The 20,354-nt window shown below is 39.6% G+C and overlaps 2 protein-coding genes across 5 annotated transcripts in view; one reads left to right on the plus strand and one right to left on the minus strand.

The window, feature by feature from the left end:
- Positions 1-312: 312 nt before the first annotated feature.
- g3bp1 (GTPase activating protein (SH3 domain) binding protein 1) lies at positions 313-9,565 on the plus strand. Of its 2 annotated transcripts, none has more exons than XM_015002831.2 (12): positions 313-458; positions 3,581-3,697; positions 3,787-3,868; positions 4,463-4,636; positions 4,742-4,832; positions 5,495-5,585; positions 5,730-5,973; positions 6,055-6,153; positions 6,988-7,102; positions 7,206-7,331; positions 7,747-7,856; positions 7,938-9,565. In XM_015002831.2, exons 2-12 carry the CDS (start codon positions 3,603-3,605, stop codon positions 8,184-8,186), a joined length of 1,476 nt encoding a protein of 491 aa, XP_014858317.2. In that variant the 5' UTR covers positions 313-458; positions 3,581-3,602; the 3' UTR covers positions 8,187-9,565. The 2 variants fall into 2 exon arrangements, with proteins under 2 accessions (XP_014858317.2, XP_014858318.2); XM_015002832.2 differs by having other exon boundaries at positions 5,730-5,964.
- Positions 9,566-15,677: 6,112 nt separating this feature from the next.
- The window catches only part of glra1 (glycine receptor, alpha 1), a 107,107-nt gene continuing 102,430 nt past the window's right edge, over positions 15,678-20,354 (minus strand). For 2 of the 3 annotated variants that reach the window (XM_015002828.2, XM_015002825.2), the window contains one exon: positions 15,678-16,306. In XM_015002828.2, the coding sequence (XP_014858314.1) occupies positions 16,022-16,306 (285 nt within the window). In that variant the 3' untranslated portion in view covers positions 15,678-16,021. Of the gene's footprint in view, positions 16,331-20,354 lie in introns of all 3 variants that reach the window. The other variant, XM_015002823.2, reaches the window with a different exon arrangement.

Consider the following 20,354-nt stretch of genomic DNA (forward strand, 5'->3'; position numbering starts at 1 on the left):
ATTTATAATGTTTCTGCTTAGACCGCGTATGTCTAGATAAATTTGCTTTTGGATTCACAAACATTTCGCATACAGTGAAGGACTGAACGTATTTAAACTTTGACCGAATGCTTTTGTCGCCCCCAAGCGGGAAAACCCCACCGGTGCGCCGCCACTCAACAACATCGGTGTATGCCAGTTCCTAAAACCATCGCACCTTCCTCTGCTCGTGTGGATTGGGTTTGTTTAGCGCCCCTCCTTATGGTCCCCTCAAGCGATTGGTTTATTAGTCTTAACATCGAATTTCATTTGCTAGAAATGTTTGAGGAGGCGGGATTTTGTTGTTCGGTTGCGGAGGTGAGACCGGTATCCGGGCACTCTAGCACGTTGTGAAGCCGCTAGCTCTCCGACAGCCTTTACGGCAATTCAAAGAATCAACCGATTGAAAGGCAACAGTTTTTAATACAACTGACCAGTTGGTAAGTCAATTCCATCTACAGATTGTTAATGTCTCGTAATAACAACTTCAGTTTCTTCTCTTATCGTGGTTATTTACTAAACTGGGTCGGGCTCTGTCTAAACTCTGGGGTTCATGTGAGGGTTAATAGCATTTTTTGTAGGGAGCCATTAAGCTACCCTGTTAAAATGCTCCAAATTTATAGTGTTGCAGGTTATGAACAATTAAGCCTATAAGTATTAAAAATAGTGGTAGAATCGTTTCATATGAATTAAGCATCTGAAAAATCCAACAGTTTCGCTTTTGCGCTCCAGGAAGTAGCCACCGCCCTACTCTAGCTCCTATTTAGCCTCTCAATTGTGACTCCCTCCCGTCTATATCATCTTCATCGTGTCCGAAATCAGATTTTTGGTGGCGTTTTAATAAGTAGGACTTTATTTTAACTTGCATAGTTAAAATATAATCTAAATCGGGGAAGCTCTGGTCACCTGCAGCAGAGAGCGTGGCCGGGAACGGTCCAGGACACGTGCTACTGAGGATCCTCCTGCCCAGGTTTGGGGGCCGCAGGCGGCTACAGCTGTCGCCTTTAAGCCCCTTTGTCGATGGCGGCATCGTGCCATGTGAGGCCAAGTTATATCTGGAAACGGCCGCTTTAGTGGCCCGATGTCCCCGCAGTATGCGGGGCCTGCATGTGTTTAGGCCGGGGTAAGCAGCTCCATCACAACCGGCATGGCGGGGCCTTTGTCTGCGTGCTGTAGGTGCACTGTTGACCACGCCGAGGAAATGAGGCTGATTTTATATAAATTAGGATAAATGGAGTCGAAGCGAATGGAAACGTGCTATATTTAACTGCACACGAGTCCCACAGCGCTTTTCCGTACGGATCAGTTGATGCTCGCTGGCTGTGAAAGAAGGGGTCCTTGAGACCACCAGATGGCTCTTGGCTTTGTTGCCGACAAGAACATTTCGTTTTGGTTACTGAATAACATGTTCTAGCAGCATGTGGTGCATAGAAACTAGTCGTTTTGCGGAGTTACGATTATTTTCTTTCAAGCAAATAAACAGAACGTTGTCTACCCTGCAAAGGTTTGCTAGGCTTTAACTCCCCAGACTTACTGTGAGCATTTCTAGAGAATGTGTTCAGATTAGCTGAACATGCACTACACTAATGCTCCAGTTAATGAGTAGCTTCAGGAATCCATCCATGTAAAACATCTTAGATCGTGCATTAAGCAAACGGCGCGAAAATTGTAAAGACTTCTGGTGCATTACGCAAAGCTGGATCGATTGTGATGAAGCGCTGTGAAAGTAACGGGAGATCAATTCAATAACATTTTGTATCCTTAAATTGTTGAAGTGGTGGGGATCGTTAGTGTTACACTGGAGGAAATGAAGTCAGGACTCCAGACTTCCTGTTGCAGGTCGATGGGGCATCAGTGGATAAAGTACTGCTCTGATCTACATCTGTCCTACTACAATCATGTACAGATGCAGCAGTTTGATCTGGTGACTTCGCTGGAAAACATTGTTTTGCTCTCAATGGTGCTAGGACTGCTGCATTCAGAGAACATAAAATGCATAATAGTCCTTTGGTTCAAGTGAAAAAAAAAATGAAACAATTGTAGGTGTTCCATATTTTATACAAATACAGGAACCTCTGACCTGTGCAATAAATAAATAATTAACAATATATGTTGTGTTACACATAGTCAATGTCAATAGATTAAGGTGATAGAATTGTCAATAATTTCACTGAACTCTAATCCAGAACTGCACAGCATTCTGGGAGATGTAGGCAGATTAAGACTTAAACTGCTCAACCAAGCAAGGTTGATGGCATCAACTAACTCACTCACTCTTTGGTTACCTAGCAACAGCCTGTTGAGTACTGACTGTTTGAAAACACTACAAAATATTGGAAAGTCCATTTCAGTCAATTCCTGGGTGCAGCAAAGTTTTTTTTTTTTTTCAGGTTCTGGCATCATTATTAATATTACTGGAAAAATTGATAGATTGAAATGTAAGCTGCAGCCTGACTTTGACCACCAGGGGAAAAAAAAGTGTGTCTGCATTATTTTATGTGGATGTAATGGAACTGCTGACTTTGTGTCGTCTGTAAACCGTCATCCCTGCTAGGAGAAAAACGCTTTTGGACCCAAACGAGTTTCCAGCTCACAAATCAAAATGATTTCGGCTTAAAACTCTTAAGTGGTTTCTGCTTTAATAATACTGACAAAAACTACCAAGGAGAGATTTTCTTCTTACTTGTAAATGTAATTTTTCCAGTTTAACCAGCAGATATTGAACTGGGTATCAACTTGCTCTTAATGGCAGCCTGGGCTGTGGTTGCATTTTGCAGCTAGAAGAATGTCGTTCTGTTCAAGCATGCCTCGTTTTTTATGAACTATCCTTCTATCAGCAATATTAGAGTCTGCCTTTTTACTGCAAATATTGAATTTAAAGGAAAACTCATTGTTTCAAAAAAAAAAATAAAAAAGGTGAACAAAACTGCAATGTAAACCGGAAGTTTTTTTTTTGTTTTTCCTTCAGAGCAAAACAAATTCTTCAGTAAAAGTTGAAGTGGTCATGTAAAACTAAACTACTTCCTGGATGGAGAGCTTTTGCAGTTTTTTTTTTTTTTTTGTAGCTTTAGGACAGAAATTGCAATCAACACCTCACACCCAAGAGGAAATACTGAAATAATCAGCCAGAAAAAGTCTGACCAGTTGTGTTCTCACACAACATGTGAGGAGAAATGTTAATTTTGTTCAGGTTATAAGTTGTCTTCACCAGGATGTGGTTATAAACGGCTGTCAGTCAGTTTTGCAGATGAAACGCAGCGAGTGCCACTGGCCCAACAAGTAAATAAAAAAAAAGAGAAGCCATATTGAGTCAGACGCAACATGTTTTTGTGAAATGGGTGGATGTATTTACCCGAAGTGATTTTCACTGGAAATGACTCCTGGGATTACAGATGAGCCTGTCGGTGTAGATGAGTCATCAGATCAGGATCCAAACAGCCTGCTGCAGTTTGAATTTTAATATTGCTGTGACCAAAACTTTAATTAAAACATAAATCTGTTGGATCATTTACTAAACTAGTTTCTTTACTTATTGACGAGCTCGTCTGCTTTGTTCCTGCAGAGATTTCCAGTCGACCAAAGAAATGGTGATGGAGAAGCCAAGTGCCCAGCTGGTCGGGCGAGAGTTTGTCCGACAGTATTACACACTCCTGAACCAGGCCCCAGACTACCTGCACAGGTACCACCAGCTGCTGCTCTTTGACCAGACAGAAATCCTGCTTTCTAAATTCCCTTCCTGTTGAGTAACCCGTTTGTCCGTTTCCTCAGGTTTTATGGAAAGAACTCGTCTTACGTGCACGGCGGCCTGGACAGCAACGGCAAACCACTGGAGGCCGTTTACGGCCAAGCCGTAAGTGGCGTCACCCAACAGGAGACATTTTAGGACTTATTTCCACACTAGAATTACCTTTTGCACTACAGATAGGTGTGAATCTTTCCGATTTTTAGGGTCAAGATTCGATTCAGAAACGATTTTTAATCCAGAAACCAATTTTTCTATTCAAACAGTTAGAGATTCCCTGATAAGGGGAAAAGACTGTAAATGATTTTAAAACATTTATTTGAAGCAATTCTATAAGGCTCCATGCTGCATCAAAATCCACCAGTTTATATTTAAAGAAATGTCAAAGAATTATTGAAATTATATTTTTTTTCAAAACAATTAAGCAGATTAAAATTAAATTTTTGAGCATTTTGAATTAATTCAGAATTCACAGGACTAGAAGTTGCAATTATCTATAGAATCGATTATAATTTCCTAAATCATCTTCTAACAGAGATGGATATACTTTGACCAAAATCACATTGATCAGCAAATACAGATGTCTCTGTATTTCCACTTTTATCCCTGTTATTCTAAAGAATCACTTGCTTCTAGAATCAATAAAACCTTTCCTAAGTGGAAGTCCAAATCTTTGATTTTTCTTCCTGTCTTTTCTTGCAGGAGATCCATAAGAGGGTGATGGCTCTGAGTTTCCGTGATTGCCACACAAAGATCCGACACGTAGACGCCCACGCCACCCTGAACGAAGGCGTGGTGGTCCAGGTGATGGGGGAGCTGTCCAACAACATGCAGCCCATGAGGAAGTTCATGCAGACGTTTGTTCTGGCACCCGAGGTTGGCACCCAGGCTGAGACGCACGCGCCTTCAGCTGTAGATTTTTTGTGGTCTGTAAAAATGTCCTGACTCTTAACGGTGTTCATTTTATTGTTGTCGTTTCAGGGTACTGTTGCAAATAAGTTCTACGTCCACAACGACGTGTTTCGCTACCAAGACGAGGTGTTTGGCGACTCGGACTCTGAACCTCCAGAAGGTGCGAACGTTTTTCTTTTTATAGATTCTGCAGCCGCGGTTCTGGCTGAAGTATTGAGGATGTCCTCCGTTTTGTCTTCTGTCACAGATGCTTTAGTAAATCTTTATTATCGGTACGGTAAATGAGAAACTATATTTATTGTGAGACTAATGGAGAAATGCTCAAACTTATGATTTGCATAGGTCAAAAAACGTTCTCATATTAAAAAAATGGTTTTGCGTAATTTTCAGGAAAATGTATCAATTTCACTTTTTGAATATAATGACTAGAAAAGGATTTTTAATAATATTCAATAAGTTGTTTTCTTATTGGACTCGGATGGATTGTGATAGTAAATATGGGGCCTTATGATTTCTATGATGCAGAAATTGTGTAATATGATACATTTTAAAAAAAAATAGGGGGGAAACACTTTTTAACATTTTGTGAAACCTGCTCAGCAATTTATTTGTAAACAGAATAACAGTAAATGTTGAACTCTGTCTGTTGGCTAACCTTTTTTTCATTCACACCATAACTACATGCATTTAGGGTTAATATGGCTAAAATGGAATTCACATTCAAAATATAACATTTTGTAACAAATTAAATGGAATTTGCAAAAATAATAAAATGGACTTCAGATATAGTTAAAGATTATAAATTCTTTCTCTTATTTTCAGAGTCTGAAGATGAGGTGGAGGAGTTGGAGAGGGTCCCGTCCCCTGATGTGGCCCCAGAGGAGTCTGCCCCCTATTACAACCCAACAGCTTGGTACGGTTTTACCCGTTAGTTTTTAGTTAATTTTCCTGCAGTTCATCTATAATAGAGTACCAAAATGTAGTTCTATGCGTCACTAAACCTCAGCACCGTCCCTGATGGCTGCTCCAAACCAACATCCACATGATCTTTTTGCAGTTCAGAACCAGCGGCTCCTGGTGACGAGGAGGAAGAAGCCGCGGCGAGCCCAGAACCAGAGCATGAGGCGGAGAAGGAGGCGGAGGTTGCGGAGGTGGAGCTGAAGGCCGAGGTGATGCTGGAGACGCAGACAGAAGCGCTCACGATTGAGGATCAGACGGAGAAAAGCTCCTCCACAGCCGCCGCCCCCACCACAGAGCCTGCGCCTGCTGAGGCCACGCCCCCTGCTCAAGAGGTAAACAGGGTAGGTGTGGAGGTGGGAAGAACCGGAGAAAACGCTTTAGCAAGCTAGAAATCTTATTTTCACTCTTTATTTCCTTACCAGTTCTCCTGGGCACTGGTTACCAGTAAGAACCTCCCTCCCAGTGGGGCTGTCCCAGTCTCAGGATTCCCTCCACATGTGAAAGCCACTCCCACAGCACAGGTGGGTTTAACTCACACTCTATTGGTCAGCTTCTTTAATTTAAATCAAAGTCTTTGGACTGATCACATTTGAGTTATTTTTGTATGTTGAGTTTTTATCATAATGCTGATATGATCAATGCATAATATCAGTTTGATGTATAAAGAAGTTGAGGCTTGTGTGAAAATTAAATATAATTTGTAAAAATGCTGACATGACTTTCTGGTCCATTTCTTGCATTAAAATATCAAATGTTTGAATTTGAAATGGATTTACTGATACCAATGGATTATATCAATAATCTTTCAGAATAAGCTCATTAGACTGTTTACACTCATAAGCATATTCAAAGGTGTTGACAAAACAGAAGAGACTTTATGCCATGAAAAGAAATGCAGGCAGCTTTTTTTTCTTAAAGGTGAAGTGTCAGACTGTTATACCAAAACTGTATGGACACAAAAACAGACGACCCCTTTTATGACCTCTGCACAAATAAACCTGATAATGCAGAAGCTTCACATCTCAAATTTTCAAAGCAAAATGTTGGACACAAAACTGTAAGCATTCTCGATTTATAAACAAACAAAAAAACTTGCTGGTCTTCAAATTGTTCGGTTCTGGTAAATGTGCCTCATAAAAAGTCACAGATTTGTGATCAGCAGAATATTCCTTTCTCCCCAGAGCGGCTGTCACAGCTCACTCTGGACCCTTTATTTTGTCAACTTTACAATTGTTTTTACTTGCATGTTTATTAGCCTAAAACTAATTGAAGCACATTCAAGTAAAGATTCATTTCTTTCCTAAATCCAAACATCAGATGGCTTCCTGGTCTAATAAAAACCTGTTCTGTTGCAGCCAAGAGTGGAAGGAAAGCCAGAGACCCAGACAGCACAGAGACCACAGAGGGACCAGAGGCCGAGAGAGCAGCGGCCCGGCGGCCCTCCACCCCCCAACAGGGGGCCGAGGCCAGGTACAGCCACACAGCACTTCAGATTCACGTTCTGACAGGAAACGCAGCTGGTTTGAGATCTCGTTGGTATATTTTAGTAAGCCGTTTCCTGTTTGTGTTTCAGTTCGTGAAGGTGAGCAGGGTGAGGTGGAGGGCCGCAGGATGGTCCGGTACCCAGACGCCCACCAGCTCTTCGTGGGAAACGTTCCGCATGACGTGGATAAGACGGAACTGAAGGAGTTCTTCGAACGTAAGTTGGAGCAAAACGTCAACAGCAAGGCTGCAACTAAATATTATTTTAGTTCTTGATTAATCGATTATTCTGGAAATGAAATGGATTAAAAAAAAGTGGCGCGTTCTGTGGATTTTTTTTTTATAAAAGATCTATAAGTTACGATAAGAAAATAAACATGTTGAATTTCATTGCCTAAAATGCAACATAGCATTTCCTTAATCGATTAATAAACAGACTTTTGTGTTTTTTTTTTCAATCGATTAATCATGATTAATCTGATTGTTTTGGCTCTAGAGGACAGTAGTTTCAAAGCTTCTCAGTAAGGCACTGGCTTGGAGGGTCTGGTTGTATTCGTCAGAAGCCTAAACAGCTGAATTGCATTAAAAATTATTTTTTTATTTATGGAAAAATGTGACCTTTCTATCCCCAGAGTACGGGAATGTCCTGGAGCTGCGGATCAACAGCGGAGGGAAGCTCCCAAACTTCGGCTTTGTGGTGTTTGACGATTCTGAACCTGTACAGAAAATCCTCAGCAACAAAGTAAGAAAAGCAGCTTTTAGTCTGAGGGGAGGCTGAGCTTTGTTCTACCTGGATTATAATCTCATTTGTTGTCTCCATCAGCCCATCAAGTTCAGAGGCGATGTCCGCCTAAACGTGGAGGAGAAGAAAACCCGGTCGGCCAGAGAGGGCGACAGGCGAGACATGAGGCCCCGTGGTCCAGGGGGCCCCGGCGGCCCCAGAGAGCGAATTGGAGGCGGCGGGGGACCGAGGGGACCCCCGACTCGCGGCGGCATGTCACAGAAACCCAGCTTTGGTTCTGGACGGGGTGCCGGGAACGCAGAAGGGCGCTACTCTGCACCTCGTCAGTAAAACCACCCGGAGTTAGATCATCCATCTGGAGTCAGTCTTAACTGGTTTTTGAGTTTTCTGCAACAGGAACTGATTGGAAAAAGCTAAATTAATAAAAAAAAAAAAAAAAAAAAAAAAAAGACAACCTCCCTTTACATCCAGGAGGGAACATCGGCAGGAATTATAGATTTGGAGTCAAGAATTTGGGTTGCTGCTCATGCGTTGCCTGACTTCTGATTCATTTCTGCATTTTTCTGTCTCCTAAATGTTTTCGGCTCAAGTTTTTGGTCAAACTTTTAAACATCAAGTCACATCTGCTGAATTCAGGCGGCAGAGTCATCCGTCTGTTTGTTCCAAAGCCGCTCCCCATCCCACCGCCTGTCCCACAGCAGAGTCCCACCTTTCCACGCTCCAGGGACTCATCTTTACTGTTCATGGGGAAAACTGTTGGATGCTGAGACTCATTTAAAGAGACAGGAGTGCTGATGCAGACTGTTTTTAGCATTCCCACACAAAGAGTTCTGAATGCTTTGCAAGTTCGCCGTCTCAACTTTTAACCCCCACCAAAAAAACTCTTGGAATGTTTTTTTTTTGTTCTGATCGTCTAGAGAAACCAGAATGAATCCACCATAACTGCTGTCTGCATTTTCTCCTGAAGCTGAGTCGCTCCTCCGGTGAACAGCTGTTTCCTCCCATTCTGATGGCGCTCCCTCCTGAATCCAGACATCGGTTTGTGCAGGAGACATAACCAGCTCTGCAGTTGGATCAGCCCTGGATGGTTTTTATTGCTTTCACGTGTTTTTACCTGGACTTTTAGTCAACTTTTTTTTTTTTTTTTTGCCATTTTTCATTGCTAAACTTGAATTTGTCAAATCAGAACACACAAACACATGAAAAAGGGTAAATACTACTTGAATTGGGGATTTGTAAACCCAGATGTTTCGCGTTCTCTCCCTGTTTCTTAAAGGAACGTGTACTTTTACTGCTTGGGCAATCCTGTGTATTGCTGCCACCGTTGTATCTAGCGATGGATCTGTCTTTTTATTCTATCAGGTCAAAGAGCTGAAATGTTGTAGTTTTATTTTAGTAATGTTGTCTGAATGGAGCATGTATCAAAACCTGTCAGACTTGTACTACCGATGCACTTCATTTGTCATCTGAAAAATAAGCTCACATGCCGATGAGAGAACTAAATTAAAAGCAATTTACTGTTTTAACCTGGTCTGGTTTTTATCTGCCTAAAATCTATGTATACAAAGCTTCCTAGTTCACACAAGATTATTCTATGCAGATTTTTGTCCCAAGTTCTCCTACGAAAAGTAATCGGGGGACAAATATCTGTTTATGGTTTTCATCAGCTGTAAACCATAACCATCTAAAATAAAATACATTTCAACATATTGCGAATCTAAAGAATTTGTAAATTATTTCTTCTTGGTATGGAACTGTATGTAGCTGCATGAGACGGCTATGAACTGGTTTTATTTCAAAAGACGCAAATGAAAAGGAAACGTGCCCAGGTGGGAAGGTGCTCAGGTATGTGAACATCTGGATCCATTTTTATGTTTCTGTGTAAAGCTGCAGACTTTCACAGAAAACCTCACAAAATTCTTCTGTCCAACAGTGACGCCTACTGTCGTCTTAAAGGTACTGCAGCTCAGCTGAAGTACGTATTGCAAACTCGGATCTGGGATTTTAAACATTTTTATACAGACATGCGTTTGGAAATTTAAAGTTATTGTAATTGAAGTAGGATAATTTAACATTGTTTTCACTCTGCTTGTACATCTGGTCGTTCTGCTCTCGGTTCCTGCTCCTCCTTTTAGAGGACATCTAATTATCGGGACCGCAAACACAATCAGCTGGGCGTTTTGATGCTTGCTCTGGAAAACAGACAGGAATTACAGAGAGTTTCATTTCTTAGTCGAGTGCACTGACTTTCAAGAGGCTCCTCAGATGTATTAGAAGAGCCTCCATCTAAATGATTAGCATTGATTTTCTGCAGGAAACCAGTTGGAGTCGGAGGGAGCTGAAGTACTCATCTGTCCTGGTGATGGCAGAGTCCCGACAAACCCACTGCGACGCTCTGGTTCTGCTTTCTGATCAACTGTCTTCACTGATTTCTTGTTTTCAGCTTTTAATCAGTCTGGCTGAAAGCATCACGTTTAAAACAAGCACTGGAAGAAGAGATCAAATTGAGCTCTGTGATGTGCCTGTTGCACTGTGTTGTTTCCTGCGCGCTGGACTTAGAAATCTTTGTCGCTGTTTTGCTACAGTTTCTCCATCTCAACGTTGCATGTTTAGAATATGTTTGTCTGCTTAAGTCTCAAGTCTCTTACTGCCTTCAAAAAGATTTCTTCATTCATTTCCACGCATTTAGCGCCATTTATTTTCTAAACTCCGATCAGTTTCTCTGAAGCGAGCACAGCAGGCCGTGTTACGCATGGAGGCCAAAAAATGTTCAGGTTTGGTCTCATCCAACTAGAGGAACTTTGTGCTGAATGGTTTGTGACAAATGTTAAATCAGCTTCATGGCAAGGTAAGTAGCAATTTAGAAAACCAAAATGTTATTCTAAAGTTATGAACTACTTGCGTGTTATGATTTACAAAATACATTAAAGTTTGTGGTTGTAATTTGACAAAATGTTAAAAAGCTTAAGAACTGTGATACTATTTGCCTACTGCTTGTTTCAAATTTTAAATAGAAAACATTAAATATTAATATCAGACAGGGTTAATTTACATTAGTTTGAGCAGAAGCTCAGCGTCTCACTCTGCTTAAAGAATAAAAACACCTGACAGGAAACTTTTATTTGCGATTTTTAATACTTTTTTCTTTAATGATTACACAGATCCTTGAGTCGAGTAACAGAAAGCAGAAGATCCAACTCCAACAATCTTGACAATGTTCAAAAACAGGTAAAGAGATTTTTGTCCAGAAAACCTTTAATCGTTAATAGAATTAGTAGTATGACATTTTTTTTAATAAATATTCAGATATATACAGATACAGCAGAAACAGTACATTCTTTTTTTCATCTTCAAATTGCTTCACATTTTTTGTACAAGCCAAAATATCTGCCATTTTTATTTATATTCATGCAAAATATAGTTTCTCAGATTAATGAAAAATAAACAGAATTGCAGAACTTTTTCACCTTGCTTTGATGTGCACTCTCAGCTTATATAAGCGCCATAATTAGCATCAGAAATTTAGCAAATTAAAAAGAGCTGCACTTTGTGCCAGACACAATAGAAGCAGGTAAAGCAAAATTAAGGCCATTCCAACTTTTGCAAAGAAGATCAATAAATGAATAATAGTAATTCCATTAATTCACAGCAATTCAGGTTTCACTGTATTTTTCCTTTTCCTTCTGGGCGTCAGATTGTATAATACAAGCAAAACACAAGCAAAAAAAACCCTTCGAAATCAATAACCATCAAAATATTAAACCGTGCTTCTTTAAAATCTGGCCTAGAAATGAAAGTTTGATAAACTTATTGTTCTTGATAAACTTATCTTTCTTATTCTTTTCCAATGATGCAATATAAACCCAATATTTTTTTTTTTTACATATTATACTATTTGCAACTCCAACCTTTACATTATAATCAATGACTAATACAATAATATGAGGCTGATGATGAAGTTATGATACACAGAGGAGCGATGCCAGAGGAAAGGCTCATGAATCATGTAAAGTGATTGAAAAATTCATGATATGCTTGTAGGTTCATTTTCTTTGTATTGTTTTTTGGTTGCATATTCAACCCCGATATGGCACAAGAAGATGCGTGTGTGTGCTCCTGGAAAACCGATGCTGGCTCATGAACACAAGTGATTCAAGTTGGTGTGTTTATGGCACAGAAGAAAAAAATAGTTTCTAATGAGACGGAGCCGTTTCTCAGGTTTCTTATTCTGGTTTCAGTTTTATTCAGAAAGGGATTAATACACGCAGAGATAAAGAATTCATTTCCATAGTCCCAGATTAGCACAAGATTAAACTTTCTGTCTTTTGAATAATGAATTAATATTTTTTTTATAATATGTTAAAGCTAGACTGTTTATCTTACAGAAGCTGCCACTTTGATTAGACAAATTAAATCATTTCATGATTCACTGAAAGTCCCACAATACATTTTTAAACTTTCATCTGCAAAACTATTTGCAAATAGGCTTTGTGTTGAAAAATATCCAAGGAAGCATAAAAAATGTATGTGTTTTGGGACTTTATAATATTAAAATGAACCTTCCAGGATTTATTTGACATTTACTGTTTCCCCTCACTCATTAAGCATTTCAGTTTATTAGTGACAAATTCTGGTTGTTGAGGTTTGATGTGAATTTTAAGCCTGCATAAAACATCACTACTGTGACTGCAGAGGAAGTTTTGATTGTTGGTAACTTGATGTTGTCAAACCATCATCACCGTCATCATCACGTTTGGTCAAAAGGAAGGAATGTTGCAAAGTTCTTGACTTAAACCAGGTCTTCCTTTGAATGCTAACTGTTTTTACCAAAAGGCCTTAAAAACCTCTGGTGATTTCAAACATAGCTTGGAATGCTTACAAACTGTGTGTACTTTTCTTTGCTACTGAATTTTCTAGATGTAAAATCACAAAACTCAATTGAGTTTGCAGAAATTAAGCAATATTGGTACATTATTTTGGTTTCGGATGGACTATTTTATTAAAGGCTTCAAAATTATTTAGTTAGCAACAACCCCTCTGCACTCTTATTTTAGTTGTCAACAAATTGAGTCAAGAAACAGTTGAAGTTGGTCCTTTTCATTATTTGGCACAGAGGTTTCATAACCCTCAAACTGTTTTAAAGAATCTCAGTTCAAGAGAGCCAGGTTGTATAGCCATATTTTCTTACAATCTCCAGCAAATCTCCAGTCTCTATTGGCTGTTTATCACAATAAGGAGTAGAAAATGTGCCACCTGACAAATAACTTTTTTTTTCTATGTACCTATGTCATATCAGCGTAGGTCAGACCTGACCCATAAGTGTTTTTGGCTTTAATTGAGGAGCCAACCTGAAAACTAATTACTTCTCAGCATTAAAACTAATCAAGACGGTTTTGGTGTCAGAATGAATCAGGGTTTGGGTTGGCGAAGGATTTTCTCGACTCTGAGCTTCCCCCAGGTGAGCTGAAGGAGGTAGCAGGGAAGAGACGGGTCTGGGTGTCCCTGCAACCTGGCCTTTAGTTATCAATGAAACATGGACGACCTACACAAACTTTAGACTTTAGACCAAGACTCAAAGAGGTCCAGGCGAACAAGTTTTAGAAAAATGTATTTTGGATGAAATGCATAGTATTTTGGGGTGATGTGTGCTTTTATGGCACTTTTTATTTTAAAATCTAGAATCAGAATGAAGGAGTCAATGAGTGGCATAGCCCTTCAGATCAGTTTCGCATACCTTCATTCACAAAGCCTGGGACATATTCGTGATGGGATAAAACAGATTTTGGATATGACAGATAACCTGTACCATCAGATCTATTTTAGGATATTCAGAAAATGTGTTCTACAAGTAAAAACTGCATAAGCTATAAATATAATGTGGCTGGCTATGAAGTGAACCTTATATTCTTCAAATGTATATGGCACATAACAGGAACATTACAAAAGGCTCTAATATTCCCAGGGCACCATGTTTTTTCAGTTCCATACAGAAAATAAGTATCTGAAACTGGTTCTAAAAATATAATGTATGTGTGTCAGTGTATCATTCTTAGAGCATGATAACAATGAGTGATCGGTCTTACTTTCATGAATAAAACCTGGCAACAAAACTAGAGATACAATACGGTTCCTGGCTAATGATGCTAAGTCAGTGATTTTCCTCAATTCATACATCTTTGAGCCTTTTATTTGTTTTTCTAGGTGCTAAAAGACATTTTATGTCATTAGAATAAATAAATCTCTTTCTTAAATAATGTTACAACAGTAACTACATCTCTCAGGTAAATTTTAGATTTTTCTTTGCTAAAAAAACCTGGTAATTTCCCAGAATTGTAGCATTTTTAAACATTTTCAAAGCATAAAAGCACTTAGGGATACTCTGCGTAGAATATGCAGACGTAATAATCTTTTGTGCATTAAACATGGGGAAAATCTTAATATCTAGTCAGATTTGGCTCAGTCTATTTCTTTTTACAGACCAGTTTTTCATGCAGGCATCTGCATGCTTTGGGGCCAAAAGTGCCTTAAGGAGGTCAGTACCTTGGCATTCTCACCTCTAATTGTTAAAGTGTAACCACTTGAGATGGAAGAGCAGTGAAGAAGTAAAAATTAAAATTGCATATACTGATCATTGCATAGAGAAGCCTGGTGCAAAGCAAAATTATCAATCGATCACATCAACCAGCCTGACTGATCAAATCCCATCCAGTGTGGTGAAATAAATCCAGGTGTTGCACTCGGTGTGTGATGATGCAGTTCCATGAAGTTCACAGCTACAGTTGGTCCATGTGGATGAGATGCTCGTAAAGTTCGATGTTTTATGTATGAGTTAAGACGTTTGTCCTCTTGCTCAGGATCAGGATGGGTGGGGACGTTGGCGTCACATTGAGGCAGGGTTGAAGCAAGGAAGCACAAAGATGTAAACATGTGAATGTTTCAGTCCCAACCAATAACAGCAAAGGAAAATGAATCAGAATCTGCGTTTTTTTACTCCGGTCAAGGATCGAGCTGGTCTTTCTTCAGCTAATGGTGTCGAACTGAAATCTCAGTGATCAAAACAAAAGACATCAAACTGCTCGCCCTCCCTCCAGATGAACAAGTCAGAGATGACGAGCGTCGCACAGCCACAAGTGACAAGTTTAGTTGGCACATATATTAATTAGTATTTATAGTAAAAAAAAAAAGAACGAAAAAAAAGAAAACAACGAAACAAAAAAACCACAAAGATGCAGAGTGAAAGTATTTAAGAACTGATAGATGTTGATCACAGGTATTAATCAGCTCTGGGTGTCCGTTATTCTTTTTAGTGTCTTGTATTCATTTTATATTCTTAGTCCAGCAGCAGCGACAAACTTCAAGTGTCTCTGCAGTTTTTGTGGCGTTGGCAGCAGGAGGGAGGGAAAGCTCTGACAAGTGCTTGCAATACATGTTTGAAGCAAATCTAGATATATAGAATGCATGATCCTTGCATCAATTAATTTAGTGGAAGCACTGAACCGCCATCTTTCTTTTCTTTTTTGGGGTTAAACATCCTTTGTTCCAGATGTCCACCGTTGGAGACATGGTCCATATATCTTCCAATTATGATAAATAAGTATATTACACTGCTGTATGCCTCTTGCACCTTTCCCACCCCATCCATCTCTACGTCATATTTCCATATAGAATTATATTTCTGTCTTCACAAAAAAGCTAAAATTAAATACAAGATCTTTTTGTCTCCTTTTGTTCCAGTCCGTTCACTCCCAAACGGTTTCCTGGGTGTGTCTTGGAAAGTTTAGGTTTATTTTTTTCACGTTTCTTCTTCAGTATATTGCCACATTCATATATCATGCATTTTACTGCATTGCTATTGCACTGGTCCGGACTGTTAAGGGGTTTTAAAGAGACAGGAAAAAGGGTCTGGGGTTCAGGAGGAAGGCAAGAAAGGTAGGAAAAAGCAATAAAAAGCTTCAAACGGTTTGGTCAAATGGGGCTCAAAGGAGGGGCCACAAAAAGCAGCAAATCTTTGACCAAAGAGAAAGAGGGTGAAAGAAGAGGATAAGAGGTATGGCTGGAAAAGAGGGGCAATAATATCTGCTTTGGAGTCATCTTTGTCTCATATTTTTACTTTGTTTTGCTGCTTTCTTTGCTTCACGTCACTGTCGCCCATTTCCTCCGTTCGGCTACTGCTTATGGATGTCCTCGCTGCGGATGATCTTGTAAATGATCCAGTAGAAAATGTTAAAAATGAGGAAGACGAGCGGGAAGGCCACGCGGGACACTGTGTCAATGCGCTTGGCCCGGCTGATGAACAGCTTCTTCATCTCCTCAATGCTCTTCTCGGGCGGCGCCGAGGTCGGGGCGTTGTTGTTGTTGCCCTTGATGGCCATGCCATCCTTGGCCTGCAGGCAGGCAGGACCCATGCCGTACCCGGGGAAGCTGAAGCGCCCGTCGCCCGGGTCCTCCTCCTGCAACACAGGCCAAGACTCAGGCTGTTAGGAACCAGAGAAAAAACATCACAGTTGAGAGCTCTTTATGAGTTCAGGGACACCTCAGAGAAATTTTCAACAAGAGAAACATACATCAATAACATGTCTGCTTTACAGTAGATAAGGCTCTATTATCTTTAGTTTATCAATGCCCAATTATGCATCTTGTCTCAGCTCAAGCACACCAGAAAATGTCCATGAAGTGTTCAGGCGCTTTCAAGATCATAAGGCCATTTGTGTTTATAGCAGACTTTGTAGCTGATCATTGTGAATTCACATAGTTATTAGACTGATGCTGAACTTTGATGCTGCCACATCATCCTCAGTTTGACGTCGCTGGTATGTGCCACTGACTTTCACTTTCTTTGTTTTGCATCGTATTGCAGTTTGTTTTGCACTTTGCATATGATTAAACTGTACAAAGTTCTGTTCCTAAATTTATGTGAAGTTATTTTGTTTTACAGTGTTGGAAAATGTCAAAATCATATTGTTTGTTGACATTAGGAAGCAAGAATTAGCTGATCAGACAAAGCAGCAAGCTCTCCTTTAACTCATTTTTTGTGACTGGGAAATTTATTTGCCCCCTTACAAGTTTTAGATCACCAGACAAAGTTTAGTAAAATCTAGTTTTAAATGAAGATATCAATTATTAAGGGAAAAAGGAATCCAGATCAACCTGCGTTATGTGAAAATTTAATTGCCTGTCTTGTTAAATCATGAACTAACCTTGATTTCACTAAATAAACCAAAGTGTAATTCCTATCACACCTGTAGAATAAAAAAACACATCTTAATAGAAACTGTTTGACAACAAGAAATAGGCTGGATGGTGTCAAATAAATACAAAAATCAAAGAAGGGCTGATATATTGCAGTGAGGAAAGGGTTACCAACCCATGTATAAGAACACGGACGTGCTGAAAACCATATAAGTGGTGGTTAGTCAATCTTACTTCAGGAGCACATAAACAACTCATCCAGAAAGTCACAAAATGACCCAGAATGGCACATGAAGTTCAGTTCATCATTCAAAATTCAACATTACCAAACATTATGGTCACAAATGGCCTGTGTAAAATAATATCACATTTCTGCTCTCAAACAGAAGGTAAGAAATGAGAGCACCATTTGAAAACCACTTTTTGCTTTTACTCAGTTTATTTTTATCTGATATTAAACTTTGTTAGATAAACTGAAACATGTAGTACTGTAGAAAAGTATTTTACCATTTACAAATGTATTTTGTTCTTGCTTTTTATCACACTAGATGTTTCAGCTCACCAGTTTCTGAAGGGAAAGCAGTCAAATCTGGTGGGAGAAAATAAAAACAGTACTTTTTTCCTGACTGATACCTTTGTACATTGAGATATCTTTGATCCTTCTCTTCAAACTATGGCTTTTAGGTAAAGAATGAAAGTGTGCAAATATCAGGAAAGTCTTACAAGGACAGTTTCACCATAACTGAACGAAGCTTCAGAAGACTGCATGTTGAAACTGAATCAAAAAGTGCCTCAAGAAAGTATTAAACTGTGGAAATGCATGTAAGAAGATCACTGCAGTTTGATTTTCTTCTTTTTAAATTTTTCCAACTGATAAATATTTTCCTTGAATTATAGTTGCAATGAAAGTGGAAACAGTTGCAAGTCTTTTTTTTAGACTTTTTCTTACTTCACTAAGATGTTTTAACAGAGGTGTGTACACTTTGTCTGGTATGCCCTCTAGTACAGTTCTTTAGTGAAGTCGTCCAGTAATAACAGGAATCTGCTGAACGTCTCATTGTTTTTTTTTGTGTGTGTGTTTTTCTATCTCTGTATGCTCTTGCTCTGCACAAATGTCCAAAAGCTTTGCAAAGGTTGAGCTGTGGAGTGGATTAATGAATGAAGAGCTCACCACGGGTCAGGCTGCACACAGCACTGCTGTGTCGTCCTGCTAGAAGTCACAAAGTGTTTCACTCACCAGTCGAGGGGAGTGACGATGTGAGTTGAGGTGTTTGAATAGATTCGATTGACTGACATGAGAAGCACTGAAGGTGACGCCATGCACGGGACATTTTCACCCAAGGGCAATGAGATACTGATAATGTTATCTGCATTGTCACCCTGCCTTTTCATTACAGCAGGTGTATCGACTTCCTTATCTGTTTCAGAGTTTGTAGCAAACATCAACGTGGGCTGTCTGTGGAAGCTTTATCTCCAGAATAAACACCACAAACAGCCTTTAAACAACAAGCTTAAAAGTGACATAAAGAAAATCCCTCAGGTGTCTGAATGTCATCTTTTTTGTCTGGAGTCTGAATGTTTGCAACTTGTTTTTTTTTTTTTTCCTTTTTTCCCTTTGAGTCATTTTGGGGAGTCTTTCCAGCAGCAGATCTAATCTAACCATTCCCTTTTGGACTGGAAAAATGATAAAAGATTTTTATGATCACCACGCTAGCAGGTCCGATGCCTAAATCAGAAACAACCGCTGGCAGCAAGGGAGCTTAAGTGACGCAAAACCTCTGCAGCAACAACAAATCAACCCAGCAATAAAAAACGACAGCTGAACACCCCTGTGCTAGACTCAGGCGCTACCATCCAGAAGAAGAAAAGAGGCTAAATATCCAATAAATTGCCAAAAGAGATCACTAAAGTGAAATCAGAAGGGAATGTCTTGTCCCAGTATGTGGCGCTTGCATGACTAGCATTCAATTGTTTGTGTGTAGCTGTAGGTGTGTGCATTTACACTTATGTATGTTGCACCACAAGGTAGTGATCCATTTTTAGCAAGCAATGTCCCCGTTCTGTCCTTGCGTCCACACCAAGTCATCTATTACCGTTAATACACACACACACACACACACACACACACACCTACACAGGGAGTCTACGCATTAGCCGCGACGCTAGTCGACCTCTGCCCGTCCTTCAGTGACGCTGCGAAACTATTACAGATGCTCCGCTTTATTCTCCCTGCCATGTGATTAATGTGGAGGGTGGAGGGACGTGAGGAGGAGGCGCAATGAGAAGAACTGTCGAGAGAGAAGGAGGAGGTGGAGGAGAAGAAAAGAATGAAAAGAGGCAGTGAAGAACAATAAGAGAGGAAGAAGGAGCGTGCATGCACTCCTAAGCGGACACAGACGCTCTGTTAATGCCAGAAAAAAACAAAAACAAAACAAAGGGTGGATCACGTGAGCCATTGTAAAATATCTCCATTAACATAGAAAGGAGCATAAACAGTCCATGGGAGAACAGATGGAAGGAGTAAATCACTGGAGATAAATGCTTTAGAAAAATCTCACTTTGCTTTTCTGTCTTATTCTGGTTCGCAAAAAAGGATGAAAAGTCTTGTCATTACATGAATTTATGCACTTTCAAGGTCTATATTTTAATCATACAAATGATGTATTTCTGCACATTCTGTAGCAAAAGAAAACAGTCTATTCATCTCTCAACTGTTTATGCTCAGAGTGTTGCTCATCTCCAGCAGTGATTGGCCAAAAGGTAGGATACACCCTGAACTTTGGCAGATTTGGCAGAGTGGTTTCAGATTATAGAAAACCAACAATAACTCCAAAAGAACAAGTTTCTACAACTAAGGTATGTCGAATACCATTTTTTGAATGCCCAATCAGCATTAGAAAAATACACTGTGTTCCACTCCTGTCAGCTAGCTCAGGAAATTGAGGCTACAGTTCACACAGTCTCAGCAAAATAAGCCAATAACAGACTGGACAAACTTAGTCTGGTTCAGTGAGTCTCAGTTCTTCAGCATTCAGGTGTATATATTTCTTATTCCTTTGTCCCCTTGGTCTTCTAAAAAGATATTTGTTTAGATTGTGAATAGAGAAAAAGACTTAAAGACATGAAATATTTTCAGTTTAATAAAAACATTTGAAAGCAAAAAAGTCTTTGCAAAAAGCTACAAAAACAGGACAAAGGATAAAGTAGAAAGAAATAGACTGGAAGAGGAGGGAAGAAGACAGCAACAGAACCTCTTTGCTCACTCATCCGTCATGCTTTCAGGTCGTGATTGAAGCATTTGTATCCGTG

Source organism: Poecilia mexicana, unplaced genomic scaffold (assembly GCF_051168715.1).
Source record: "Poecilia mexicana isolate PSO_F unplaced genomic scaffold, ASM5116871v1 scaffold_10, whole genome shotgun sequence".
In the NCBI taxonomy this organism is placed as follows: Eukaryota; Metazoa; Chordata; class Actinopteri; order Cyprinodontiformes; family Poeciliidae; genus Poecilia; species Poecilia mexicana.